We start from the raw sequence: 22,944 nt of genomic DNA, 5'->3' as shown, positions 1-22,944 counted from the left end.
AGGGCGCTCGCTATTGGGCGGGAAGGAATGTAAACCCTCTCTGAGGTAGAGGAGAGGCTATTGGTTGGTGGAAAGGCTGCGGGCGGTGAGTGGTTGGGGGAGGGAAGTCCGCGAGCCGCCATTGGGACAGAGTGGAATCCAGCTGCGATTGGATGGAGAAGAGGGTACTAGGCTGCAATTGGCGAGAAAGGGGAGCTCTGTGAGCTGCAGCCTATCGCAGCGCGGCGAGGGCGCGCCTTGATCCAATGGCGGAACGGAGCAGCGCCAGGCCCACGATTGGCCCTTTCTCCTCTCCCGTCGAGCTCGGGCCAGGCGGCCAATCAACGCGCTGCTGGCGGGGGCCGCGGGTGGAGGCGGCGGAGAACGGCGCTGCCATTGGCTGAGCGCGGCGCGAGGAGCGGTTTGAATCGGCGGCGCCGGGCAGGAGGTGAGCGGGCTGAGGGGAGGTGGGGGGGGGTTGTGCTGACAGACCCCGCGGTAACGGACAGCCGGGCCTGGGGCCGCACCCGGCGGTCTGCAGGAGCGGGATGTCCCGCTGTGTACCGTCACGGCGCCGTGAGAGGCGGCTGCGCCGTGTGTCCGCTGGGAGCGGTTCTGGCTGGGGCCGCGTTAACGGCTACCCCCTCCTTTACAGCAGCGATGGTGAAGCACAAACGGCGCCGCCGACGGCCGAGAGGCAAAACCAAAGCCGCCCCGCGGTCACAGCGCCCGGCACCTCCTTGCGATCGCGGCGCTGCCGTCCGCCCCGCCTCGGCTCACCTTCCTCAGGTCGCAGCTGCAGCCCGGCCCTCGCTCTGCCCGCTGCCTTTGCCCGCTGTGACACACGTGGTTCAGCCTTTGGCTGCGGTCGCGTCGCTGCTGTTGTGCTGGTGCCGCAGCGCCGTCGCGCAGGTACGTCCTCTGCTTCGTTGTGCTGCCCGCCCGGCTGCGGGGCTGAGCCGTAAGTGCAGCCGTGTCCATTGCGGCACCTGAAGTACGGCTGTGTCGGATGCTGAAGGAAGGGAGCCTTAAACAGGAGGGGAGTCGACTCTTGGAAAGGACGAATAACAGCAAGACAAGGGGAAATGGTTTGAAGTTGAGGGAGGGAAGACAGGTTGGATGTCAGGGGGAAGTTCTTCAGGGAGAGAGTGGTGAGGTGCTGGAACAGCTGCCCAGAGAGGCTGTGATGCCCCGTCCATCCCTGTAGGTGTTCAAGGCCAGGTTGGATGGGGCCCTGGGCAGCCTGGGCTGGTATGAAATGTGGAGGCTGGTAGTCCTGCCTGCAGCAGGGGTTTGGAGCTTTGTGATCCTTGAGGTCCCTTCAACCCGGACCATTCTGTGATTCTGTAGCATCTTCAAATACCTGAAAGATATACGTTAAATGTGTGAAATGGAGCTTTTGTATTGCAGTATCAAGAGGATTTGCAATGTCAGAAGGCACTGCCTTTCTTTAGTAACAGAGATGACTGCTCACATTTGATGTGAATCAAGCCTTAGAATTCATAAATGGAGTGAGAAGGTCTGTTTGAGAAAATCACTCCTTGGGTTCCTGCTGTTTGGTGAAACTGTGCATCTTAATGCTGTGTGTTCTGCTGGCCTCAGTGAGAACTTTGCGCTGGAACTGCCGACAGTGAGCAGAGCTCTCTGGAAATGCAACTTAGTGAAAATATTCATGCAGTTTCTCTTTATTTCTAGAGTTTCACGGTGGTTAAAGAAGTGATATTTCCATCACAAGTCTACTTAAGGGAGCTAAGTGCATTCAAAGAGCAGCTGGAAAAGCTGGAAACTGAATTTTCTAGACTACAAGGAATACTGCAGGTCAGTCTCAATCCCAGTGGGGCAGGGTGGTGGTTTTTTGTGTCAGTGAGGAGGAAATCAAGATTTCACTGCAGAGTGTTTCATCTCTCCGCATACAGCATTGCTAAGCTGCAGTTACTTAATGGCAAAATGGAGCTGGTTGTCCAGTGAGACCTTCTACCTCTTTCTGGATCAACTGAAGCCAGAATCTCCTTTCTCAAAAAATTGCATATGCTTTTAGCAGTGGCTTTAATATTCTTTTATTTCTGTTGTTTTCAGAAGAGTGGAATTACGACTTTGTCTGCAGAAAGCTCTCACTGTCAAAGGTGCAGTAAAACAGTTCTGGGTGCTCCTGTAGAAGTGCAGCCAAACCCTCCATCATCAGTTCCTGGGCCTCCTGCAGTGCAGCTGCAGCCTACAGCTGTGCCTCCTCCTCCTCCTCCTCCTCCTCCTCCACCACTGCCACCACCAAAACTGCCTGCAGCACCTCTCCTCCTAAAACGTGGCAACGGCTCTAAAGCACTGCTGGTAAGGTGATTCTTCTACTCATGGCTGAGTTCTTTTGTGGGTTCATTGGGAACAAATCTTTGTGGCCAAGCAGCCCCTTGCTGATCCTCATCTCCCTTCCAACCATGTTTTGTTCTTAGGAGCCATCGGTAAAAAAAGATGCACCGATGCACATCACTCTCAAAGATCTCCTGAATGTAAAGCTAAGGAAGACAGACAGCAGCCTGAAAACAAACAAGGTGAACCAGAGGACGTGTGGATAATGGTGCACTGGGGCCAACTGTGCTTGTTTTGCAGTTTTTTTGCAGTGCTTGTTTTGGCCCCTCAGAGGATTCTTCAAGAAATTAACTATTTCAAAATCTCAGGGCTCAGCTCTAAGGAATCCTAATTGTGTGTGTTGGCACTGGAAATGAACAAATTAAATGACTAATGCCAATGTCAGTTCACGTGCAGCACAGCTTTTCTGATTTTAGATGAAGGACTTTACAGTATCAATATATTTTGCAGTTTCTGGAGGTCTTGTTTGCACTTGTTTGTTTTTAAACAAATAGAAGTTTATCCAAGACATATTAAAATCATCATTCAAAAATGCATGAAAGCCATAAGTCACTGAAATCTTTCAGGATGTGAATCTGAAATGGATCTGTGATCAGTGAGGCCTTCTAAAGTTTATCTGTGGTAACATTATTTTCTGTCTTCAGGCAGGATCCCCAGAGAGGACACGCAGGGCATTGATTACAGTCTCTGATATACAGAGTGTTAATCTGAGATCCAAATCCAAGCCATCAGCTCACATTACAAGCTCCTTAACGTAAGATGCTTTCATTCTTTCTTCAATATTACATTCTGCCCTTCAAAATACATCTTTCTGTTCAGAACAGTGATGAACGCTTTACACAGTGGAAGCAGTTTCATTTAAACCTGTTTGTTTTGTTTTCTTACAATAGAACCCCACCTAAAAACCAGTTAGATCTTCGGAAACATCTTAAGAAAGTCAATATACAAAGGTAAGCTGCACTCTGTTCTCTTGCTTTGTTATTCTAAATAAAATCAGAGAACTAATCCCAATTGCCCTCATTTCCAACCTTTTCAGAAGTCCTGGTGGCACTCCACTAAATAAAGAAAACACTGAATGTGGGACTGGGCTGACACCCATTATGACACAGGCACTGCGGCGCAAATTCCAGGCAAGTCACGATGTCTGTCTTTTTGGAACGAGGAGCTGGCTTTAAAATCCATGCAGTTTCATATGGATTTTTTTCCTGCAGTGCAGTGGTATCAGTGCCCAGTCCATAACTACCGCCCCAGCGTGCTCATTGCCCACAGATAAAGGTGTTTGTTCTATCACTCCCATTTTATTGGTGAGGAAACTGCAGAAGGCGAGTGGTGTTGCCCCTCTTCCAGCAGGCGATCTGACCTGGCTAAGGACAAAAATGGCTTTCTTTATCACCATTCCAGTATTGTCAGCACTGTCTCTAAGATCAGAGATCTATCTGGGTACCAGGAGAACAGAACCTGAGGATTCATCATAACTTCTACCTTAAGGATTGGCAGCATCTGTTCTCTTTTATGAAACATCAGTTAAGAATTGCATTTTGTCTCAGTAGCAATTAGTACCAAGCTCACATCCCAAGGTCTGACCCAGCTCTTGTGTTAACAGATGGCACATCCGAAGAGCCCCTCACCGGCCCGGCTGAGCGCTGCCAGCACCTTTGATGAGCACAAGTAAGGTTTACACAGCAATGTGTTTTCATTAATGGTCAGGGAGCTCATTGGATCACGTTTTAATGTCACTGAGGCACAATGAATGTGTGTGAGTGCATTTAGGAAGGGGGCATTCTGAAAACACTTTATCCAAAGTCTGCCCTTTTTAAAGGCAACGTCTTTCCACTGCGTCTCAATCTGGTTTTGTATTTTGTAAGACAAAATGAGGTTTTCTCAGTATTTTAATACCTGGCTGCTGCTGAAACAGGGACTGTTGTTCCTGGTGCTGATTCTGCTTGTAATATACGTGTGTTTGTTTATGGAAATTCAGTATTTTTTATAACAAGACTGATCTTGACAGCAATTGCACAAATTCCAAGCAAAGCAGCAGTTATGCCCTCTGGTGCTCCTGAAGTGAACGTTTACAGTCTTCCACAAACAATTACATGGTTAAAAGCACATGAGACAACTGCAATATGTATCGCTTTGGGGCCAGATGAGGTCACCTCTGCTACTAAAGGCCGCGCTGCTTGGAGGCGGGCAGCTGAACGCTCCCAGGGCACAGCAATGGAGCTCACTGCCCAGCGTGGACACGGCGTGGCCTTGGGACAGAGCCCTGCTTTGCAAGGACTGGGTTTCAGTCGCACCCGGGCCGCTTTCCCAGAGCTTGGCCATGCATCCTGCGTGGCTTCTGCCACTGGAGCATCATCCCAGAGCTTTGTGGGAGGAGGAAGAGCAGCGGGGCCGTCCTGGGACCGGGGATGCTCTGCAGGCAATTCTGAGACCACCCTATGATGAAGCGCTGCCTGACACTCCGCTCCTGCACTGCTTGTGGAATAAACTCAGCTCGTTTCAAACCGACTGACCGCGCGTTAAGCTGAGCTCAATGTCCCCGCCGTCACCGCGGCTCGTTGCTCCATACGCGCGCTTCAATCGCCGCGCGTTCAATGCTCGCAGTGCCCGGGGCGGGGCGGCGCAGGCGCGGCGTTGGCGCAGGCGCGGGGCCGGGCGGAGCGATGGCGGGGCAAATCGCGGGGCCGATGGCGGGGCCGGGAGGAGCGATGGCGGGGCCGGTGAGCCTGCGGGAGCTGCTGCTGGCCGGCAGCGAGGCGAGCGGAGCGGCGGCGGCGGCGGGGCAGGGCGCGGCGGCGGCTCCAGGAGAGGAGGAGGTGTGCGTGGTGGGCATCTTCGGCAAAACCGCGCTGCAGCTGTGCTCGGAGAAAGCGGCCCTGGTGAGCACCGTGTGCGACCGGCAGGTGTTTCCCCTCTTCGAGAGGGAGGAGGCCGAGGAGGCGGGAGGCGGCGCGGGGAGGGAGGGCGAGGCGGCCGGCAGGGACTACAACCATCTGCAGGCGTACTACAGCCAGGAGAGCCGCGTGCTGTATCTGGTGCTCACCTCCATCTGCGATACCCCGCAGTTGCTGCGGGCGTGCGGGGACCTGGCGGCGGCCGAGAGCCGGGAGAACGGCCCCGGGGTGCCGCTGCCCCACGCCGAAGCGCACGAGTTCTGGAAGCACCAGGAGAAGCTGCACTGCCTCAGCCTCCTCTATCTCTTCTCCGTGTGCCACATCCTGCTGTTGGTGCACCCCACCTGCTCCTTCGACATCACCTACGACCGCGTCTTCAGGGCGCTGGATGGGCTGCGGCAGAAGGTGCTGCCCTCCCTGAAGGCTGCCATCAAGGACTGCCCCGTGGGCAAGGAGTGGAAGCTGAACTGCAGGCCCTGCCCGCCGCGCCTGCTTTTCCTCTTCCAGCTCAACGGGGCCCTGAAGGTGGATCCCCCCCCGGGCAGGGGCCAGGACCCCTGCGGCCACCTGGAAAAGCCCCCCCCCAAGAAGCACTCCCCCAAGAGGAGGCTGCAGCACGCCCTGGAGGACCAGATCTACCGTATCTTCCGCAAGAGCAGGGTGCTGACCAACCAGAGCATCAACTGCCTGTTCACCGTGCCTGCTAACCAGGCCTTCGTGTACATCGTGGCCGGAGGGGCGCAGGACGGGGAGGATCCCGTGGCCATGCTTCTCGATCAGCTCAGGAGCAACTGCACCATGAGGGAGACGGACTCCCTGCTGGCTCCCACCCTATCGGGGCCCCGGAGGTACCAGATGATGCGTCATGGCAGGCAGCAGCTCTCCTTCTATGCAGAAAGCAGCAGCAGCAGCTCCAGTTCCTCAGGGCAGCTGGTGGACTGTACCCTGAAGGAGTTCTTGTGGCAGCACGTGGAGCTGGTGCTCAGCAAGAAGGGCTTCGATGACAGCGTGGGGAGGAACCCACAGCCCTCTCACTTTGAGCTCCCGACCTACCAGAAGTGGGTTGCTGCAGCTCTAAAGCTGTACGAAGTGACCATCGAAGGCAAAGATGACGACCCGACTTCACTCACTGGTGAACTGAGCTCAAAAATCATGAGCAGCATCAAAGTTCTGGAAGGCTATTTAGATATAGACACCAAGTTCTCTGAAAACCGTTGCCAGAAAGCCCTTCCCATGGCCCACAGTGCCTATCAGTCCAACCTGCCCCACAATTACACCATGACAGTCCATAAGAACCAGCTGGCCCAGGCCTTGCGAGTGTACAGCCAGCACGCCCGCGGCCCGGCCTTCCATAAGTATGCCATGCAGCTGAATGAGGACTGCTACAAGTTCTGGAGCAACGGGCACCAGCTTTGTGAGGAACGAAGTTTAACTGACCAGCACTGCGTGCACAAGTTTCATTTGCTCCCCAAAGCAGGTAAAGAAACTCATTTGTGATTGTTTCTCTCTGCTTAATTTTGTACCTCCTTTAAAATGCCTTTAGCTTCAGTGACCAGTTTGGGTCCTGTGTTCTGAGCAGTGTGTTGCAGATAGTGGGAGCACATACAGTGCGACTGCAATGCACAGGACCAGGGTATAGAAGGAACTATAAGGTGGTAAGGCCTTGTTTCATGCTGTCAGTGTCACATAGGCATTCTCACTCTCAACTATTCTCACATCCTTATGCCTTTGCGTCCTCTGAATTCTATTTAAAACAGACACCACGGCTCCACTCACATGAAGTAAAGTTTAGGAGCAAGCCTGCTCAGTGATAACTTTGATTGTGCATTGCTAATTGGAGGTGTTACACTGGAGCTCTTCTAACAAGAGATACAGGGGATAAAAAAGTTCTTTGGGAAAAGTTCTTTGCCCTCTGCCTCCTTTTACCCAGCTTGATTGAGTGCAATCAAGGGATGGAAACTGAGATCTAAGTGTTGCAGGCAGAAGAACTACTTATGTCTTGTAAGAAGCTTCTAAAAGCAAAGACAATACAGTTTAGAGGTGTAATCTACACTGAAACTTTGTATACAAGAAGGGAAAGAGAAAAGGAGTTACTGGTTTTGTTAGGTAAATAGCAAGGAAGAGAATCAGAGTCTCTAGAAATAGGGGGCGTTTTATCTGATTGGTTTTGCTTCTAGGGGAAAAGCCAGAAGCAGACAGAAATCCCCCAATCCTGTACCACAACAGCCGGGCTCGTTCCACTGGTGCCTGTAACTGTGGAAGAAAACAAGCTCCTCGTGATGACCCCTTTGACATCAAAGCAGCTAATTACGACTTCTACCAGGTAATTATTGAGTCTCTATTTTTGCTTCACGCGGTGTTTTTGCATCATCAACACAGTCTGTTTTCGGAAAGGACCACAAATCAATGTCCTCTTAACCTTATCAACATGTAAATGTTGCTTAGGGAAAACGTGCCTGGAAGCACGATGGGCTGAGGGAGCAATTAAAGTCTTCTCCACTGCATGATAATTGCTAAATCCATCCTGCTCAGACTGTCCTCCATTTGCTGTTTTGATTCTCACATAGCACAGATCTCTTGAGCCTGAATTGTACCTTCTGAACGGTCTGACTGAACTCTCCCGTGCCAGTGACAAGTTGGAAAGTTAACCACGTTTTGTTTTTCGTAGCTGCTGGAAGAAAAATGCTGTGGGAAACTGGAGCACATCAATTTTCCCATATTTCAGCCAAGCACACCTGATCCAGCACCTGCGAGGGATGAGGCATCGCCTGCCCCTCCAGAGGGCGAAATTGAGAAACTTAAAGAGAAAGAACCTCAGACTCAGGGAGAAAGCACAGGTCTGAGCTTAGCCCTCAGCCTGGGTCAGTCAACGGGCAGCTTGGGCACTTACCCACCAGATGCCCAGGGAGGAGGGGACAATGCAGAAGGTCAGGGGCAGAGTGGGGAATCCAAAAGCGAGAAAAGGCCGAGCCTGGTGGATCGCCAGGCATCCACTGTCGAGTACCTCCCTGGGATGCTCCATTCCAATTGCCCCAAAGGCCTTCTGCCAAAGTTCTCCAGTTGGTCACTGGTTAAGCTGGGGCCTGCTAAGGCTTATAACTTCCACACAGGCCTGGACCAGCAAGGCTTCATCCCAGGAACAAACTACTTAATGCCTTGGGATATTGTCATCAGGACAAGAGCTGAGGACGAAGGAGACTTAGATACCAATTCCTGGCCCGCTCCTAACAAGGCTATTCCTGCCAAAAGAAGTGCAGTTGTGATGGGAAGAGGAAGACGGAGAGATGACATAGCTCGAGCTTTTGTAGGGTTTGAATATGAAGATGCACGTGGAAGGAGGTTCATGTGTTCAGGGCCTGATAAGGTCATGAAAGTGATGGGAGGGGGGCCGAAGGAGTCCGCCATCAAAGCCCTCAATTCTGACATGCCGCTCTACATCCTGTCCTCGACTCAGGGACGGGGACTCAAGCCCCATTATGCTCAGTTCATGAGACTTTTTGTGGTGGTTCCCGACGCTCCGCTGCAAATAACACTGACACCTCAGGTAAGAAATGGAATCTGTTACCTGCAGAGCAAAGGTTGAGTGCTGAAGCATTAATTGCAGGGCCAGAGGGCACAAAGTGGGAGCCAAAGGGTGCTGGGGATTTTTCCCTGAGTTGGAAAAGTTCCTTAATGCTGACAATGGAACTCGCTTCTATGATGGGATACATTTAACTACTCACATAGGAACCTGTTTCTGTTAGAAGTTAAGGAAGGGTGCTAATTGAGACTTGACTCAACACCAGAATTCCAGCAGTAATATAAAAGCATGCAGTTTAGCTCAGTGGATACTTAATTATGTTCTTCTCCTCCTGTCTCACTCATTTCTGATGTTTTTGTGAAAGCCACCAGACTCCACAGGGAGCATTTCAAGTTTATCCTTTTAGAGGAAGGTGGAATGAAGTGGAAGCAAGGAGGTGCAGTAAGCAATCTGTCAGCTTTGAAACTGAGGCAAGAACTGAAGGCTCTGTTTCTGCTGGCACCATTTTGTTGCTTATTCCCAGCTTGCATCCATATGATACCTTATAACTTCTAAAAGTGTAAAAATATTTGGAAAATTTGCTATGCTATGCATTGTAAGTTCCATGCATCAGTTCCTCGTGTGAGTAAGGCTTTCTCAGTTTTCTAATACAGCTTATAGATGACCTAGAGTAAGTGCTGCTGACATCCTTCACTTGGCTTTCAGTAACAGCTCAGGTGTCTCTGTGCCACAGCATTGAAGTCCCATTAATGTGGTGATTAGTGCTGCCTGGAGGGAGGTGGGCTTGTGGTTTATTGAGAGCTGCAGCCTTAAGTCCAGCATCTTGCCTATGGTGGAAGCCTATGGATGGCTCACAGAAGTGAGGCACAGTGGTTTCCTGCAGCCTGCTCAAGTGGATGAGATCCTGACTGTAGGCAAGATCAGTAGACTTCCTTGGATTCATTTGGCTCTTAAGTCTTCATTTTTCACGCAGAGGAACAGGTTGCCCAAGGAGGCTGTGGATGCCCCATCCCTGGAGGCATTCAGGGCCAGGCTGGATGTGGCTGTGGGCAGCCTGGTCTGCTGGTTGGTGACCCTTCACACAGCAGGGGGTTGGAACTGGATGATCGTTGGGGTCCTTTTCAACCCGGGCCATTCTATGATTCTGATGGTGATTGACGATCTACTCATTTGCTGCTTCTTCTCAGGTTCAACCCGGGCCACCACCTTGCCCTGTGTTCTACCCTGAGAAGCAGGAAATCACGCTTCCATCGGACGGGCTGTGGGTGCTCAGGTTTCCCTATGCATACGTGACGGAGCGTGGGCCGTGCTTTCCTCCAAAGGAAAGCCAACAACTGATGAGTTACAAAGTTCTCCGAGGAATACTGAAAGCGATGACTCAGTAAGGAGTGCTCTGGGAAATGGGTTTGAGTTTAAAAAGATGGTCCCGATCCAAATTATGGATTAAGATTCGTGGGTATCGCTGATTTTGTGACTCCCACTGCGTTTCCCAGGAACACAGAACTGGAAGTAAAGGCAAAGTGAAGAAGGCAATCCAAGAAAACAGTGATTTTTCTTCTGTTTATTCAGGTTTTGTATGTAAAAAATAAAAGCTGGTTATCACAATACACTGAGCCTGTACTACTGATGTTTGGGTGATAATGCTTCTCCCTCTTTCTAATACTTATTAGGGGGTGATGAAGCATGGAACAGGTTGCCCAAGGAGGCTGTGGATGCCCCATTCCTGGAGGCGTTCAAGGCCAGGCTGGATGTGGCTCTGGGCAGCCTGGTCTGCTGGTTGGTGACCTGCACACAGCAGGGGGTTGGAACTGGATGAGCGCTGTGGTCCTTTTCAACCCAGGCCAGGTTACTATTAGAGAACGCTTAGCAACGAGCACAGCCTAAGATCACGGCTTGTCTGCTGGACTGAGATGGAGCGGCGGGACCTTACGTCATTTCCCCGCTCTCGGTCTCCAATTAGGCGCGCATCGTTTCACTGCCCGCTTTGCAATGCACGTTTCGCAGCGCGCTCCGGCAGCCGATCGCGGAGCCGCGCTAAGCCCAGCGCCGGTCTCGGCGCATGCGCACTGCCTCCTCCCCGCGGCTCGGGGGCGGAGGGAGCGGTGCGGCTGCGCGGCCGCAGTGGTAGCGGATCCCGCAACGCCGCCGCCCCGCGGGGAGCAGGGCAGGGCCGGGCCGGGGGTGGGGCGGGCTCGGCCGGGCGGAGTGCGCGCTCGGGGCGGCCGGAGGAGCGCAGGATGTCGGCGACGCTCTACGTGCTGTCCACGCTGGGAGGATACGTCCTCACCTCGGCGCTGCTCCTCAAATGCCCCGGGCTGCTCCACCGGCCCAAGCGGCAGCGCTTCCGCTGCCGGCACATCTCGCACCGCGGCGGTGAGTGGGGCGGGGGGCGGTGATGGGGGTCCCTCATTGCTCGGCGCTGCTCCTCCGGCAGTGCAGATCTCGGCCGAGCCGTGCCCGCTGCGCGCCCAGCCTTCCTCCCCCCGCCTAATTTTAGGTGCCACCTGCTGACCGCCGCTTCATTTCAGAGCCGAATTAATCTCCCGGCGTCAGCCGCGTTCAGCTCCGTGCGGTGCTTTCCCCCCTCCGGGCGCTGCGCTGACGATCCTCGCTCCGGCAGTGCGGATCGCTCCGTCCTCCGCGGCCCTCAGCGCCGCTCCGCAGTGAAGATGAGCGCGGTGCTAAAAGCGCTCCTCTAAAAGACCCCAAAAGTTTGGGGTTGGGGGTTGTTTTTTTCCCTCTACCTTCTGCAAAGGGGAAACTACAGAGAAGGTTTCGTCCTGTGCTGATGGGGGTCAGAGCCGAGCAGTGCTCCGTTGGTAGAAACGCCACCCGTTGTCTCCTCGGGTTTTGCCCTATATTCGGTGCGAGGTGCCGTAGGCTGAGTGCTTTGGTTGTGCTTTGTGTGGGCTTTGAGTGCGGTTCCATCGCCTCTCCTTTTCTGTGAGTTATTAAATCACACGACACGGAGCTGAGCTCTGAAAGCTTTTCCTGCTTGGATTTGTTTCCTTTGCTTTATGGGACATGCTGAGCTTCTTATAACTCATCACCTTAAACATAGCACAAAGCACGCCTCATTCAGCACGTGTCTGCTGCTTGTTTCCTGCTGGGCAGATAATTTTGATTACCACCCATTCATTAATGGAGAAGCCATTGCAAACTTGCGGGTGACTTTGCAGGCACTCGGTGTGACCTCCTTAATCCGCTTTTGTTCACGCCTCTACGCTGCAGCCTCAGCTCAGACGCAGCCCTGAGCCTCCGAGGGAGCACTGAGTGCCACCAGAAGGGCAGAAGGCTTTCCTTAAAGGAAACATTATTCGTCGGGTGCTTGGAGACAAAGCCTGGCTCTTGGAGCTGCCCTGTGTCTGTGTGAGCAGCACAAGTGCACCTGGGTGGAAATAAAGCCTGAGTGGCGTCGGGGCAGCGTTGCTCTTCGCCCGCCACGGGGCTGAGGATTGCTTACATTTCATACCCTGCAGTGTTTACCTCAGGATGGATTCCTGTGGGACTCTGCTGCTCCTCGTGCTGTGGCCTTACGTGCAGTGTCAGGTTTCCTTATTGCATTGCTCCAATTGACTGCAGAGCTCAAGGTAACACTTGTTTGACTTTTTCCTCCCTGAGGTGAGGCTTTGCATGCTTTGGTTTGGCTTCTTTCTTCATGCAGGACTCTCTTATCTAAGTTTATGGTTCCTCAACAGAGACCTCTTTCATACAGGAGCTTTCTTATCTCAGTTCATAGCTTCTCTTGGATGCATCCCTGAGTTATTTCTTTGCTTTTGGCGTAGTTTTGAAATTGCTTGTTGCCAGGGTCAATAATGAGATCCTGATTCTCTGTGCTGGAGTCCTCTGTCTGCACAGACCTAATGGCAGAGCTGTTGTTTGACCAAGGTGGCGTTCTCAGATGTGTGTGAGGCTGTGGGAGATGTCATGAAATGGCAGAGTGGTTGAAGTTGGAATGTGTCTCAGTGATTTCCCACTCAGCAGGTACATATTTTCATCTAGCAGTCGTGGGTTGGACCTTCTTGAGGTCTCTGTGTCCAACTCTGTGCTCAGAGCAAGGCCACCCTCAGCAGGTTGGTCAGGGCCCTGCCCAGTGATGAATACATCCAAGGATGGAGACTCTGTAGCCTCTCTGGGCAACCTGTGTTTGATCACACTTCCAAAAAGAGGTTGTTTTTTTCCTTGTGTTTAAAGTGAATGTCAGGGTTTCAGTCTGTTCCCGTTGCTTCATCACATCTCAGTGGTGCCCCATGGCAGGGCTGGCTCAGCCTCTGTCCCGTTGGGTGTTTGTACCTAGGGATAAGATCTCCCCTGAGCTTCCGTCCCCCAGGCAATAATCACAGTGCTTTCAACCAAGGATCTCTCACTGCTTAACTTTCACAGCCCTTCTCTGGTAGATCCATGTCTCACTTGTATTGAAGAAACCAAATTTAGTAAGGGTTATTGCTTGTGGGACACGAAAGCTTGCTTGCTGTAGTTCCCTTTTCTGAGAGTGGTTTACAGAAGCCATATTGCTGATGTACAGCTCCCGTTTCAGTTGATCTCTGAGTGCTTTTCCTCACTTCCCTATAACACAAGTCAGGCTTTTTGCTTCCAGCTGGTTTGACTCCCCACTCCTCCCTGCCCAACGCATAATTTGTCGAAGGAATCATCACAATTCTTCTTTTTGTACGTTTCTGCCCATAAATGTTGGGATAATTTTCTGGCTGTGGTTTTCTTTCCCTCTCTCCCAGCTCAGGATATAGGGCTGTATTGTCATGGTTGATAAGTTATCTAAAACTTTTTAATTGTAGTTAATTTATAACTAATAATCTGTGTGCTATGCGGGGCTTTCCCATCTGTTAGGCACTTATCAGAGGTGTCTGATGGGGTTCTCATGCTCTCCTTCATCCCTGTGTCACTTCTACCACTTAACCTCTTGCTAATGCTAAAGCCAAACTTCATAAAACATCACCGGATGCCAAACTGCAGAAGCTACAGTGGATTTACCATATGTTAAATCACAGAGGTTTGGTCATTTGGATTCTGTCAGTTAAGCCTCTCTGTAAGCTTACCAGCACAGGTAACTCAAGGAAAACAGCTGTAAATTGCCTATTGGATGCACATAGAATTTCATTGCTTTACTGGCTAAACACAGATTTAGATAAGTGTGTATTGACAAAGCCTCGTTAACGGGCAGGGCCTTGCTGCAGCTCCTATAATTCCTGTTTACAGAGCCTGTCCTTCCTTGCTGCAGAGTAGTTAGGATTTGCATCAGTATCCTTCCTTGTTCCCTGTAGCTTCCTGCAGTTCTGCTGCTCCATACGTAGCACCTTTCTGAGGCAGGGTGAAAGCACAGCCCTCACCATGCTGATGCTTCAAAGGTTTTTATGTAAAGAATTGACGAGTTGCAAGGTTTATTTCTGCCAGAGGAAGCAATGAATTGGCTTCTCCTTTCTTTTCTCCACTGGAGTTAATGTGCTTCATTCCCCATGTGTGAGACTGCTCTCTGCCAGCAGCGTTGCCCCTTGCTGACAGGTTGGTGCTGTTTCAGGAGCACTGACAGAAGAGTTGTCACATTTGCTAAAATAAATGCTCTCATTTGTGTATTCAAAGTATGCAGATCCAAGGTGACAGCCTTGGCTTTTCCCTCCCCCCCATCTCTTCATCCTAATTCCTCCTAATGTCTTCATCCTAATTCCTCAAAATGTGTTTCTAATCTAAAACCTTTGTATTTCTTTCCTCTACTGAGGTGAAGGAAAGGGTTTCAGTGCCTGTTCTTGTTATTTTTATAGGTGCTGGGGAGAACCTGGAAAACACAATGGCAGCCTTTCACCAGTGAGTACAAATGGAACCTGTATGTCTGTATCTGTGGTGTCCTCATTGTCTTTAATGAGTGAAGTAATCACTAATGACCTGACTTCCACCAGTTTGGGTTACAGCACTGAAGTCATCTCCTGTGCATGACTTGCATGGGTTGCTTAACGTGGCTCTAATTTCACATGAGGAAATCTGGGGTCTCATTTCCTCATCTTCCAGCAAATTAAACAGTGGTGCTTCTACGTGTGATGGAGATTACATCTGTTGGGTTGTCATTTTGAAGCTATTTTTGTAAGTAGCACCAGACGCTTTTTTACCTTCTCAGAAGATGTTTCAAATTCAGATACCCACGTGCTGCTGCCCTTCAGGCCATCTGAATTTTGGTTGCTGGATGCACTGCTCTCCATACTCTGTGGTTTAATGGCCTTCAGTTTCCTCCTCTGTACAGAAGGTTAAGAATTCATCTCCCACTAGGACTGAAGTCTTAATGTTAATGAACTTAATATACCATCTGTAAAGCTGTTAGGATGGTTTGAGTTCTGTTTTCTCCCCACACACACATAATTCATTTGCACAATGTGTGAAAGCCTCTTATCTACGGGTTTGCAATCGAGTTGGTACTGGAAAGCCCTTTAAGCCTCCAAGCATTTAAGAAGCAGTGCATTCTAACAGCGTTCTCAAAAGCCCTAGGAAAAGCAGCACATCTCAAACCACAGCTGCCAAAGAGCAGCAACCAAATTATGTGGGCTCCTCTTTGTTCCTTTGGGGCTGCTGTTTGGGTTTAACTGCACAGAGTGGGCTCAGCAGTCTGCACAGTGCCTTGCAGGCGGAGCTGTGCCAGCTTCCCCATCCAAACAGTGCCATTGAAAGTGCTGCAGTCTTTTCTATCTCCATGGAAGCTGAGCAGAGCTGTGTGTTTGGTTCCTGCTGGTCTGCCTCTCTCCAACTCCGCTACGACGCTTTCCAGAAAGTGCTTCTTTTTCAACCGTGTCTTAATTGTGATGTAGCATCACACTGGTTTAATATGGACAGAGCTCTTAAAAAGAAAAGTTATGCCACAGCTTGTATTTAATTCTCAGAGGTAAACTCTGTTAAGGACTGTCCTGGGACTCGTATCGTGCTGTGTGATAACACTGCTTCTGTTCTGACCGCTTTAATTACCTTACTGTCATAGAATAACACATGCACTGAGGTCCAGATCAGTTTTAAACTGATCACAGCTGCCAATTGCAGATAGCATCACTGCGTTCTGGAGAGCAATTAGTTCTTTGTGCCAAAGTGGTTAAAAACATCCTTGTGGACTCGTTGGGCTCTTACCATCGTATGCTGTGAATGCTTCTGTGGTGGTTTGAGATTTTAGAATAATTATTGTTAAGCTAAGAAGACATTTGTACTGTGTTAAAGTACCTGGGGCTCTGGCACAAAAGAGAACCCAGCAGTTCATTCACAGACACAGCTGTCCTCATTGCAGTGTAGGTTAGTGTTGTCCTGACAGGAAGCTGCTAAGTAAACTCTCCAGATATTTTTATCCTGCTTCATTTCCATTTCTTTTATCATCAGGCTTACTTTAGAGAGAGAGAGAGTTTTAAACACTGTGTTTACAGCAATGAAAGCTCCTGGTCAGCTCAGCATTTATAAAATCTATACATTGTGCTTTATTAGGCCTTGCTATGTGCCATGGCTTGAAAACAGTTGAACTTCAGTGAGCAAAGAACTCTGCCATCCTCGTTTGCAAATGCGTTCTGCTTTTCAACCTGAACTCAGAACACATTTTGCTGAATCTGGAGCATGCTCTGTGACGATACAGATCTCACATTGGTACAGAGCTGTAGAGCCAATGATCCATTAAACTGTGATATTGCTATATGTTGAGTGGTAGGTTGCAGTGCCAAGGCTCCCAGTCCAAATCCCAGCTCTGATTCACAGTGCTTTGTTTATTCTTGCATCAGCTTTCTGCTGCAATAGAGTTATTTGTTCCTTGCTTGGCAGTACAGCTGTGAGGATTTGTTACATCATGAAGCAGACAAAGTGCCTTCCCTGAGATTACTTCAGCTGAATAACGCACGTGTGTTAGGCCTGGACCTGTACAAAGTACATGTGTGCTTCAAGGCAGGCTTTTTTTGCTTCCAGTGCTGTTAACATAGGAACAGACATGCTGGAGCTGGACTGTCACCTGACCAAAGATGAGCAAGTGGTTGTGTCCCATGATGAGAATCTGAAGAGATCGACAGGAGTCGATGTCAACATATCTGACCTCAAGTACTCTGTAAGTTGGAGGAACATCTTAGTGCTCAGTGGTGCTTAAGAGTGTTTGTAGAATGGTTGGGGTGGGCAGGAAAGCTGCATGTGCATGCAGAGCCTAAGGAGGGGAAGCTTAGCTAACAAGGTATCCTATAACCAGCTACTTGATGGGCAAATTGGAAGAGGAATCCCACCGCACTGCTCTGCTGGACTGCCTTTCCATCCAATATAAGTGGAATTCTGTTTTCAGGGGGTGTCTGGACACACTTTGCCTCATTCAGCAGGTAGCAGAGCTCCAAGAGTGCCACATAGTTCCAGAATGAATGAACAGAATGCACAATTGCTTTGTAGGCAAGAAAGAGAATTGATTAATTTTGTCTTTAAAGGTAGCTTACCTGGCTTATGAATATCTATGTGTTTTTCAAGAAGAGTCATGATTGTATCCCTGCATTTAAGTTACTGGTGGTTTGGTTTTTTTTCCCTTTAAGGAACTTCCACCATATCTCTGCAAGTTGGATGTCTCGTTTCAGAAAGGTGAGCTCTTGTCTTTTGCTGTTTGGGTTTGCGGTTTTGGTAACTCATTTTCCATCTGGCAATGTCTTATTTTGGCAAAGGGAGTGGAGAAGTGTGTGTTTGCTTCCATCGGGATCTGGAGAAGTGTCAGAAAGCAGATACAATCGTTTTGGTGATGTGTGGTGACGCACACATATGATCCACAAGCAGTTTCAGACATTAAAATTTGGGGATTTTGCCATCTGTCCCCTCTGCTTAGGGAGTGCTCTGTGGTGCATTTTCCTAGAAGGAAAGATTTGCTATGTGGCAGCTGAGCCCATGCTGGCTCATTCTTGATTTTAATGATGCCTGGACTCCTGCTGTTGCAAAAATAATGACTAAATCTTGTGCAGTTTGGACCTAGACATCAAAATATCTCAGTGCATTTTCATTGCAGGAAAGAGCTTTTCATGATTACTTACAACTATGGGTGAAGGTGGTGGTGTTGTTTCGTTGGATGGCTGATTGAATTTGGAAAACGTGCTTATTTCTGTGCACTGTTTTTACTGCTAAGATAAGAAATGCTCTGACATCTCAGCTTTTGCCTGCAGTATGTTATAAACGGCCACAGAGGCGACAATTCTCTTGTTTCCCCAGAAAGTCACTCTGAGGGAAAAGATAACCGCATCCCTCTCCTGAAGGAGGTGTTTGAGGCATTTCCACAAACTCCTGTCAACATTGACATCAAAGTGAACAACAACGTGTTGATCAGGAAGGTGCGTGTAAAGATGTGAGGCTGAACCTCGTGTGAGGACGTTGGGGTTCCAAAAGAAAAGAGATTCTTGGAGTTGAAGTCTTCCCAGAACATGGATTTCAGACTGCTGGCACCCTTCACATTAGATCTTGGACCGCATATGGAATAATGTGGAACATAGAGATCTAATGCAAGATCTAACCATGTCAGCAGACAAGGGAAGAGCCCCTGGTGTCGTCTATCTGGACAACAGTAGGGCCTTTGGCCCTGCTTCCCTTGACATCCTTCTCTCTTTGTCCTGAATGTAAATGTAGTGTAATTATCTTAAAATGGGAGAGGATGTAGGAGATCTGTCTTTCCTGTGGTGATTGATGTAGTAAAAAAAAGTAGCAATTAAATTATTCTGCGTGTAATAGTCAATGAAAGCATGTTAGATTTCTGCTTTTTGGATTCTGTATTGCAGGTCTCAGAGCTGGTGAGTCAGTATAAACGAGAGCATTTGACAGTATGGGGGAATGTCAATTACGAGGTGGTATCCAAGTGTCTTAAGGAGGTAAGAATGGATCGAGCTGAGCTTTGTTCTTGCCCTCCTGTTGCTGTGTGATGACATGTACAGAAAGCACCCCGTAAATCAAGACTGATGGAGCCATGCCAGCCTTTTAGATCACTCAAATTTTGCATTAATGTTGTAAGCACAATAAAAACTGTTAGAACAAATCACGCTTAGCTAGCACCCATGTATTCTGCAATACAGCACTTAGGGAACAAAGCTTAATTGTTCTGTGATATGTGGAATCTTATGATTTTTATGCCAGGACCTCCTGTTGCCAGGGCTGTGCATCATTTATCTGGTGCAAAAGCAATTCTTATAAAGACTGCTTATTGTATGTTTCTTTTTATTGAAGTAATGGGTTTTGATATTAGTTGCCACTCACTTATATTGGCATAAAGCTGTTTTACAGCTGAAACTGCTATTCCTTTTTGTGCTAAGGAATTATACAGTTTAGAAGTAAATTAAATTATGCCTAGTCTGAAGGGAAGTTGATATGGTTATCTTGACCACGATGAGGTATAATTGTTCATTCCTGGTTCCTGCAGAATGCTGACATTCCCATCATCTTCTGTTTGCAACGTGTCCTTCTGCTTCTGGGACTCTTCTACACTGGTCTGCTGCCATTCATTCCTTTCAAGGAGGAATTCTTGGAAATCCCCATGCCTTCCATCATCCTCAAGTGAGTTGGAGTTGGTTGGTGGGTGCCACACTAGAATAACTGTAAAACAAGTGGGTGATCATGGCAGCTTGAGCATTAAATTGAGCCATGAACAAAGGGGTGAGGTGGAACATTTCCGAGGGAAATACACTGCACAAGCAGGTGGGCAGACAGAGATGTGGTGCATTCTGAAGGAGCTGTGCCACAACTTACAGTGCAGCTCTGTTGCAAGGAGTGCTTTTACTTCAGACTGGAGAGATAGAGGCTCCCAGTTGTTGAAATTTTCATTTCCTGATCAAGTAAAGGGGCACTGAGACCTATCTGAATCGATGACCAAAGTGATGACTCCATAGTTGTCAGTGTTCTGGTGGTTTGACCATATCATATTAAAAGTTTTATAGTGATGCTTGTCCTGCAGAGGTAGAAGTCAGTCCATTCATTTCTGTCCATCAGATGCAAAGGGTGACTGTAAAGAATATGCTCAGCATCTTTATAGTTCTATCCCAGATGATAACAAATAGTATTTATTTCTTGTTAGTTCAGCTGCTTTTGGGTATTCATAAGTGAAAGTTATGCAAATTGTATGGTCCTCTATGTTTAACATGTCTCTAGCCAGCTCTGAGTTAAACTATTGCTAGTGTGGGATCCTTGTGCATATCAGTGTTTGGTAGCATGTCCTGCAAATGCCACCTTCAGGCTGCTGGTGCTGGTGCCATCCAGACAGCAGTATGTTGCAATGCTGGACAAATAACTGCACTTTTCTTCTTTCTTAGATACAGGAACAGAACAAATTAGTTTAAGGCCAGGGGGAAGTCAGTGCCAGGGTAGATCTGAGATTTCCCATGCGCTTTTTTTCTCATACTGTACTGAAAATGTAACACCCATCTCTGCTGCTCCTCTTGAACGTGGCACATTTCTCTTCTGTAACCCAATTCCAAGTCACTGTCTTGAAATGAAAGGGAAATTACTGCTCTGAGAAACTGCAGGACTAATTCTTCAACGTTTCTTTTGCAGAAACATCTCAATACTTTAATCACTGCCCTGCTAATTTTTTATTCTCTTCCTCAACAGACTGAAAGAACCAGAAAAGATGTCAAGAAGCCAGAAATTTATTATCTGGCTAGCTGACACGTAAGATTTTAACCTGATTAAATGTTTAATCATATTTAGTCTCAGTATTGACAGTTGGCTTAAGCAGTGAAGAGCAAATGATGGCAACAGGTATTTCTTGGGCTGTCATTTCTTTCAGATTCCTCTAGCATTTTTTCAGTGCAACATAAATCATATTCAAATCTTTCCTTTATGTTCCTGTATACTTATTTTTTTTATGCACACACAGAGAAACACCCTGAGATACAGTAACAGTGCAGAGCATTCCAGTGTGACTTAAAATACTTGAGCGTGTGTTTGGTTGCTTGCCATGCAGGCAGATGCACAGCACAGCTCTGTTGTGTTTCACAAGGTTGTGACTGCTTCCTGATGTTGTCAGAGGAGATGCTGTTTGGCTCACACTGAGTGTGTTGCATTTTAAGGCTGTTTGTGCTTCAGAGGGAACGTGGATGGTTTCAGAAGATGCAGTGAGAGTCTGTGCTGCTACTGGGTTTGCCATCCATTTGCTTCATTAAGTGGCAAATCAGGAGAGTTCTCTCATCTGATGTGAAGAACAGAAATCTCATCTGAAGGCAAAATACTGGTGATAATACAGAGGTGTCTGTACAGGAAACAGGGATTTGATCTTCAGAACACTGATACAAATACCCATTATTAATTCAGACTGGAAATGTTAGGTGGACTTGAGTTGTTCAAGCTTTCTGTAGTAATCACTTTCTTGTGGAAACCATTGAATCTAAATGCTATATGGTAATTGTATTGCAGAGCATCAATTGATGTTAAAAATCCCATCTATGTTCATGAACAAACATCTTTCTCTTTTCTGCAGATTGTTAATGAGGAAAGCACTTTTTGATCACCTCACTGCTCGGGGCATTCAGGTACAGTGTGGCAAAGCTAGAGGAAATCTGCTTTAGATCTGAATCTGAATCTGAACAAGACAGACATGGCCTTAAGATGGGTTCATGTTCTCTGTCCCTTTCTGTGAGGATTATTTCAGTTCAAATCCTTTGTAGAGCTACGTAACCTGAAGCAAATCTCCATTACTTGGATTGAGGGAAGATTGGGGGTGGACAAAGTTAAGCTACAAAATGTGCAAAGCTGCTTTCCTGATTGGGGCTTTTCTTGACTTTTGGAGATGCCTGAAGATTTGGGTAACACTGGAGTTGAATTCAGCCAGAAAATGTCTTCCCACACACTGTTTGCCTTTGAGGAAGGATACATTTGTGTGCTTTGGCATCGCAGCCTAATGGTTTTAATACATGTGGCATCATTTCTGTCACACATGAAACAATCTAGGTCAGCAGTCACTACTCTTTATTTGAGTATTTCCTGTAATAATGGGTCTTTCTGTATTGCAGGTATATATTTGGGTACTGAACGAAGAACAAGAATACAAGAGAGCTTTTGATCTGGGAGCAACCGGAGTCATGACAGACTATCCAACAAAGCTCAAGGAGTTTTTACACAACTATCCCGTGTAAATACAGGCAAACAAGGAAGACTTTGCAGAACAGATGGAGCCAAGAAATTTAATCAAAAAAAAAAAAAAAAAAAAAAAGTTGAGCAACGTACACAAATCACATTGTTGGGAAGGTGATTCCTGACCTTGTCAGGTTGCAACTTAATGTAAAGGCTGTCTATTTATTTTAAGACTTTAATTACATAGTTTACGTTTGTAAATAGATCATCTAGCAAAGGTGCACTTCACTAATAGTTGTGACTAAGAAGAAAGTTGCTGGATAGGATACCTGTAGATAAGTGTTGTTTTATCAGGCACAAGTGTTCCTAAGCAGATGTCAAGACACGTCAGTTACTCCAATTATATTTTAGTGTGCAGAAACTAAAGGGCTTCTGAAAGTGTGCCCTTTCTGTATGTACTGCTTGTGTTGCTTTTACTTTCTGAATAACTTGAAGGGTGAGAAAGAGAAACAATGCACAGGAGAAATAGAGAGCAGAATCTGTGGACAGCCGGACAGTTCAGCCTGTGAAGTGTAGTAAAAGCAGTCACTTTTTTCTTTCTTTTTTTTTTTTCCAAACCAAAATTAACCAATTTGGTCAGTGCAGGTTTCCTCAATTATTATTATTGAGGAAATTATTGAGGAATTATTATTATTACTGATAAGAATGCTGAGCTTCAGTTACAGCTGTATTTAGACTTCTTTTTGATGTGATGGTAACATAGTGACTCACTGGCCAACGTCCAGACACAGCATTTAAGCTTGCTGCTGAGTTTGCTTCGTTCTTCTGCAAGGATCTGGGTTTGCCCCTGGTTCTGAGCTGCCTGTCAGGCTGCCATGGCCTGGCAGCAGTGAGCTGCCCAGAGAGGAAGATTGCACTTGGTATAGACTACACTTCCTTTGAAATACTCTTTTCACAAAGGAAACTGATGTTTTTAGGAGTCTTTTGCACTTTCATAGTTCTGACACCTCTTGGCTTGATTAACAGGAAGCTGTTTTTTGGATGAGGGACCAAAGATTTTAAATTTGGTCAGGAGTTTTAGGAACGACGTAAAAGTTTTGTTTTAAATGAATTCACCCAAAGCATGCATATATATATATATATGTATATATGCCTGTGAAA

General features: G+C 47.9%; 3 protein-coding genes across 6 annotated transcripts; all 3 read left to right on the top strand.

Moving 5' to 3' along the window:
* The first annotated feature begins 19 nt into the window (after positions 1–19).
* On the top strand, positions 20–4,848 carry PRR11 (proline rich 11). Of its 4 annotated transcripts, none has more exons than XM_052688814.1 (10): positions 20–427; positions 635–891; positions 1,675–1,797; positions 2,056–2,304; positions 2,424–2,522; positions 2,985–3,094; positions 3,231–3,290; positions 3,377–3,470; positions 3,944–4,008; positions 4,349–4,848. In XM_052688814.1, the coding sequence occupies exons 2-10, from the start codon at positions 640–642 to the stop codon at positions 4,398–4,400; spliced, it is 1,104 nt and encodes a 367-aa protein (XP_052544774.1). In that variant the 5' UTR covers positions 20–427; positions 635–639; the 3' UTR covers positions 4,401–4,848. The 4 variants fall into 4 exon arrangements, with proteins under 4 accessions (XP_052544774.1, XP_052544773.1, XP_052544776.1 ...); XM_052688813.1 differs by having other exon boundaries at positions 3,228–3,290; XM_052688816.1 differs by having other exon boundaries at positions 3,944–4,848.
* Positions 4,849–4,992: 144 nt separating this feature from the next.
* SMG8 (SMG8 nonsense mediated mRNA decay factor) lies at positions 4,993–10,361 on the top strand. The gene is made up of 4 exons (XM_052688812.1): positions 4,993–6,711; positions 7,412–7,557; positions 7,903–8,778; positions 9,942–10,361. The coding sequence occupies exons 1-4, from the start codon at positions 5,004–5,006 to the stop codon at positions 10,137–10,139; spliced, it is 2,928 nt and encodes a 975-aa protein (XP_052544772.1). The 5' UTR covers positions 4,993–5,003; the 3' UTR covers positions 10,140–10,361.
* A 548-nt stretch (positions 10,362–10,909) lies between these two features.
* GDPD1 (glycerophosphodiester phosphodiesterase domain containing 1) lies at positions 10,910–22,451 on the top strand. The gene is made up of 10 exons (XM_052688888.1): positions 10,910–11,127; positions 14,529–14,571; positions 16,684–16,819; positions 17,283–17,328; positions 17,944–18,062; positions 18,504–18,593; positions 19,139–19,272; positions 20,323–20,382; positions 21,191–21,242; positions 21,723–22,451. The coding sequence occupies exons 1-10, from the start codon at positions 10,992–10,994 to the stop codon at positions 21,843–21,845; spliced, it is 939 nt and encodes a 312-aa protein (XP_052544848.1). The 5' UTR covers positions 10,910–10,991; the 3' UTR covers positions 21,846–22,451.
* The last annotated feature ends 493 nt before the right edge of the window (positions 22,452–22,944 follow it).

Source organism: Tympanuchus pallidicinctus, unplaced genomic scaffold, assembly GCF_026119805.1.
Source record: "Tympanuchus pallidicinctus isolate F22 unplaced genomic scaffold, pur_lepc_1.0 scaffold24, whole genome shotgun sequence".
Taxonomy (NCBI): domain Eukaryota; kingdom Metazoa; phylum Chordata; class Aves; order Galliformes; family Phasianidae; genus Tympanuchus; species Tympanuchus pallidicinctus.
The sequence above is the reverse complement of the archived record's forward strand: the minus strand, read 5'-3'. Positions and strand labels throughout refer to the sequence as shown.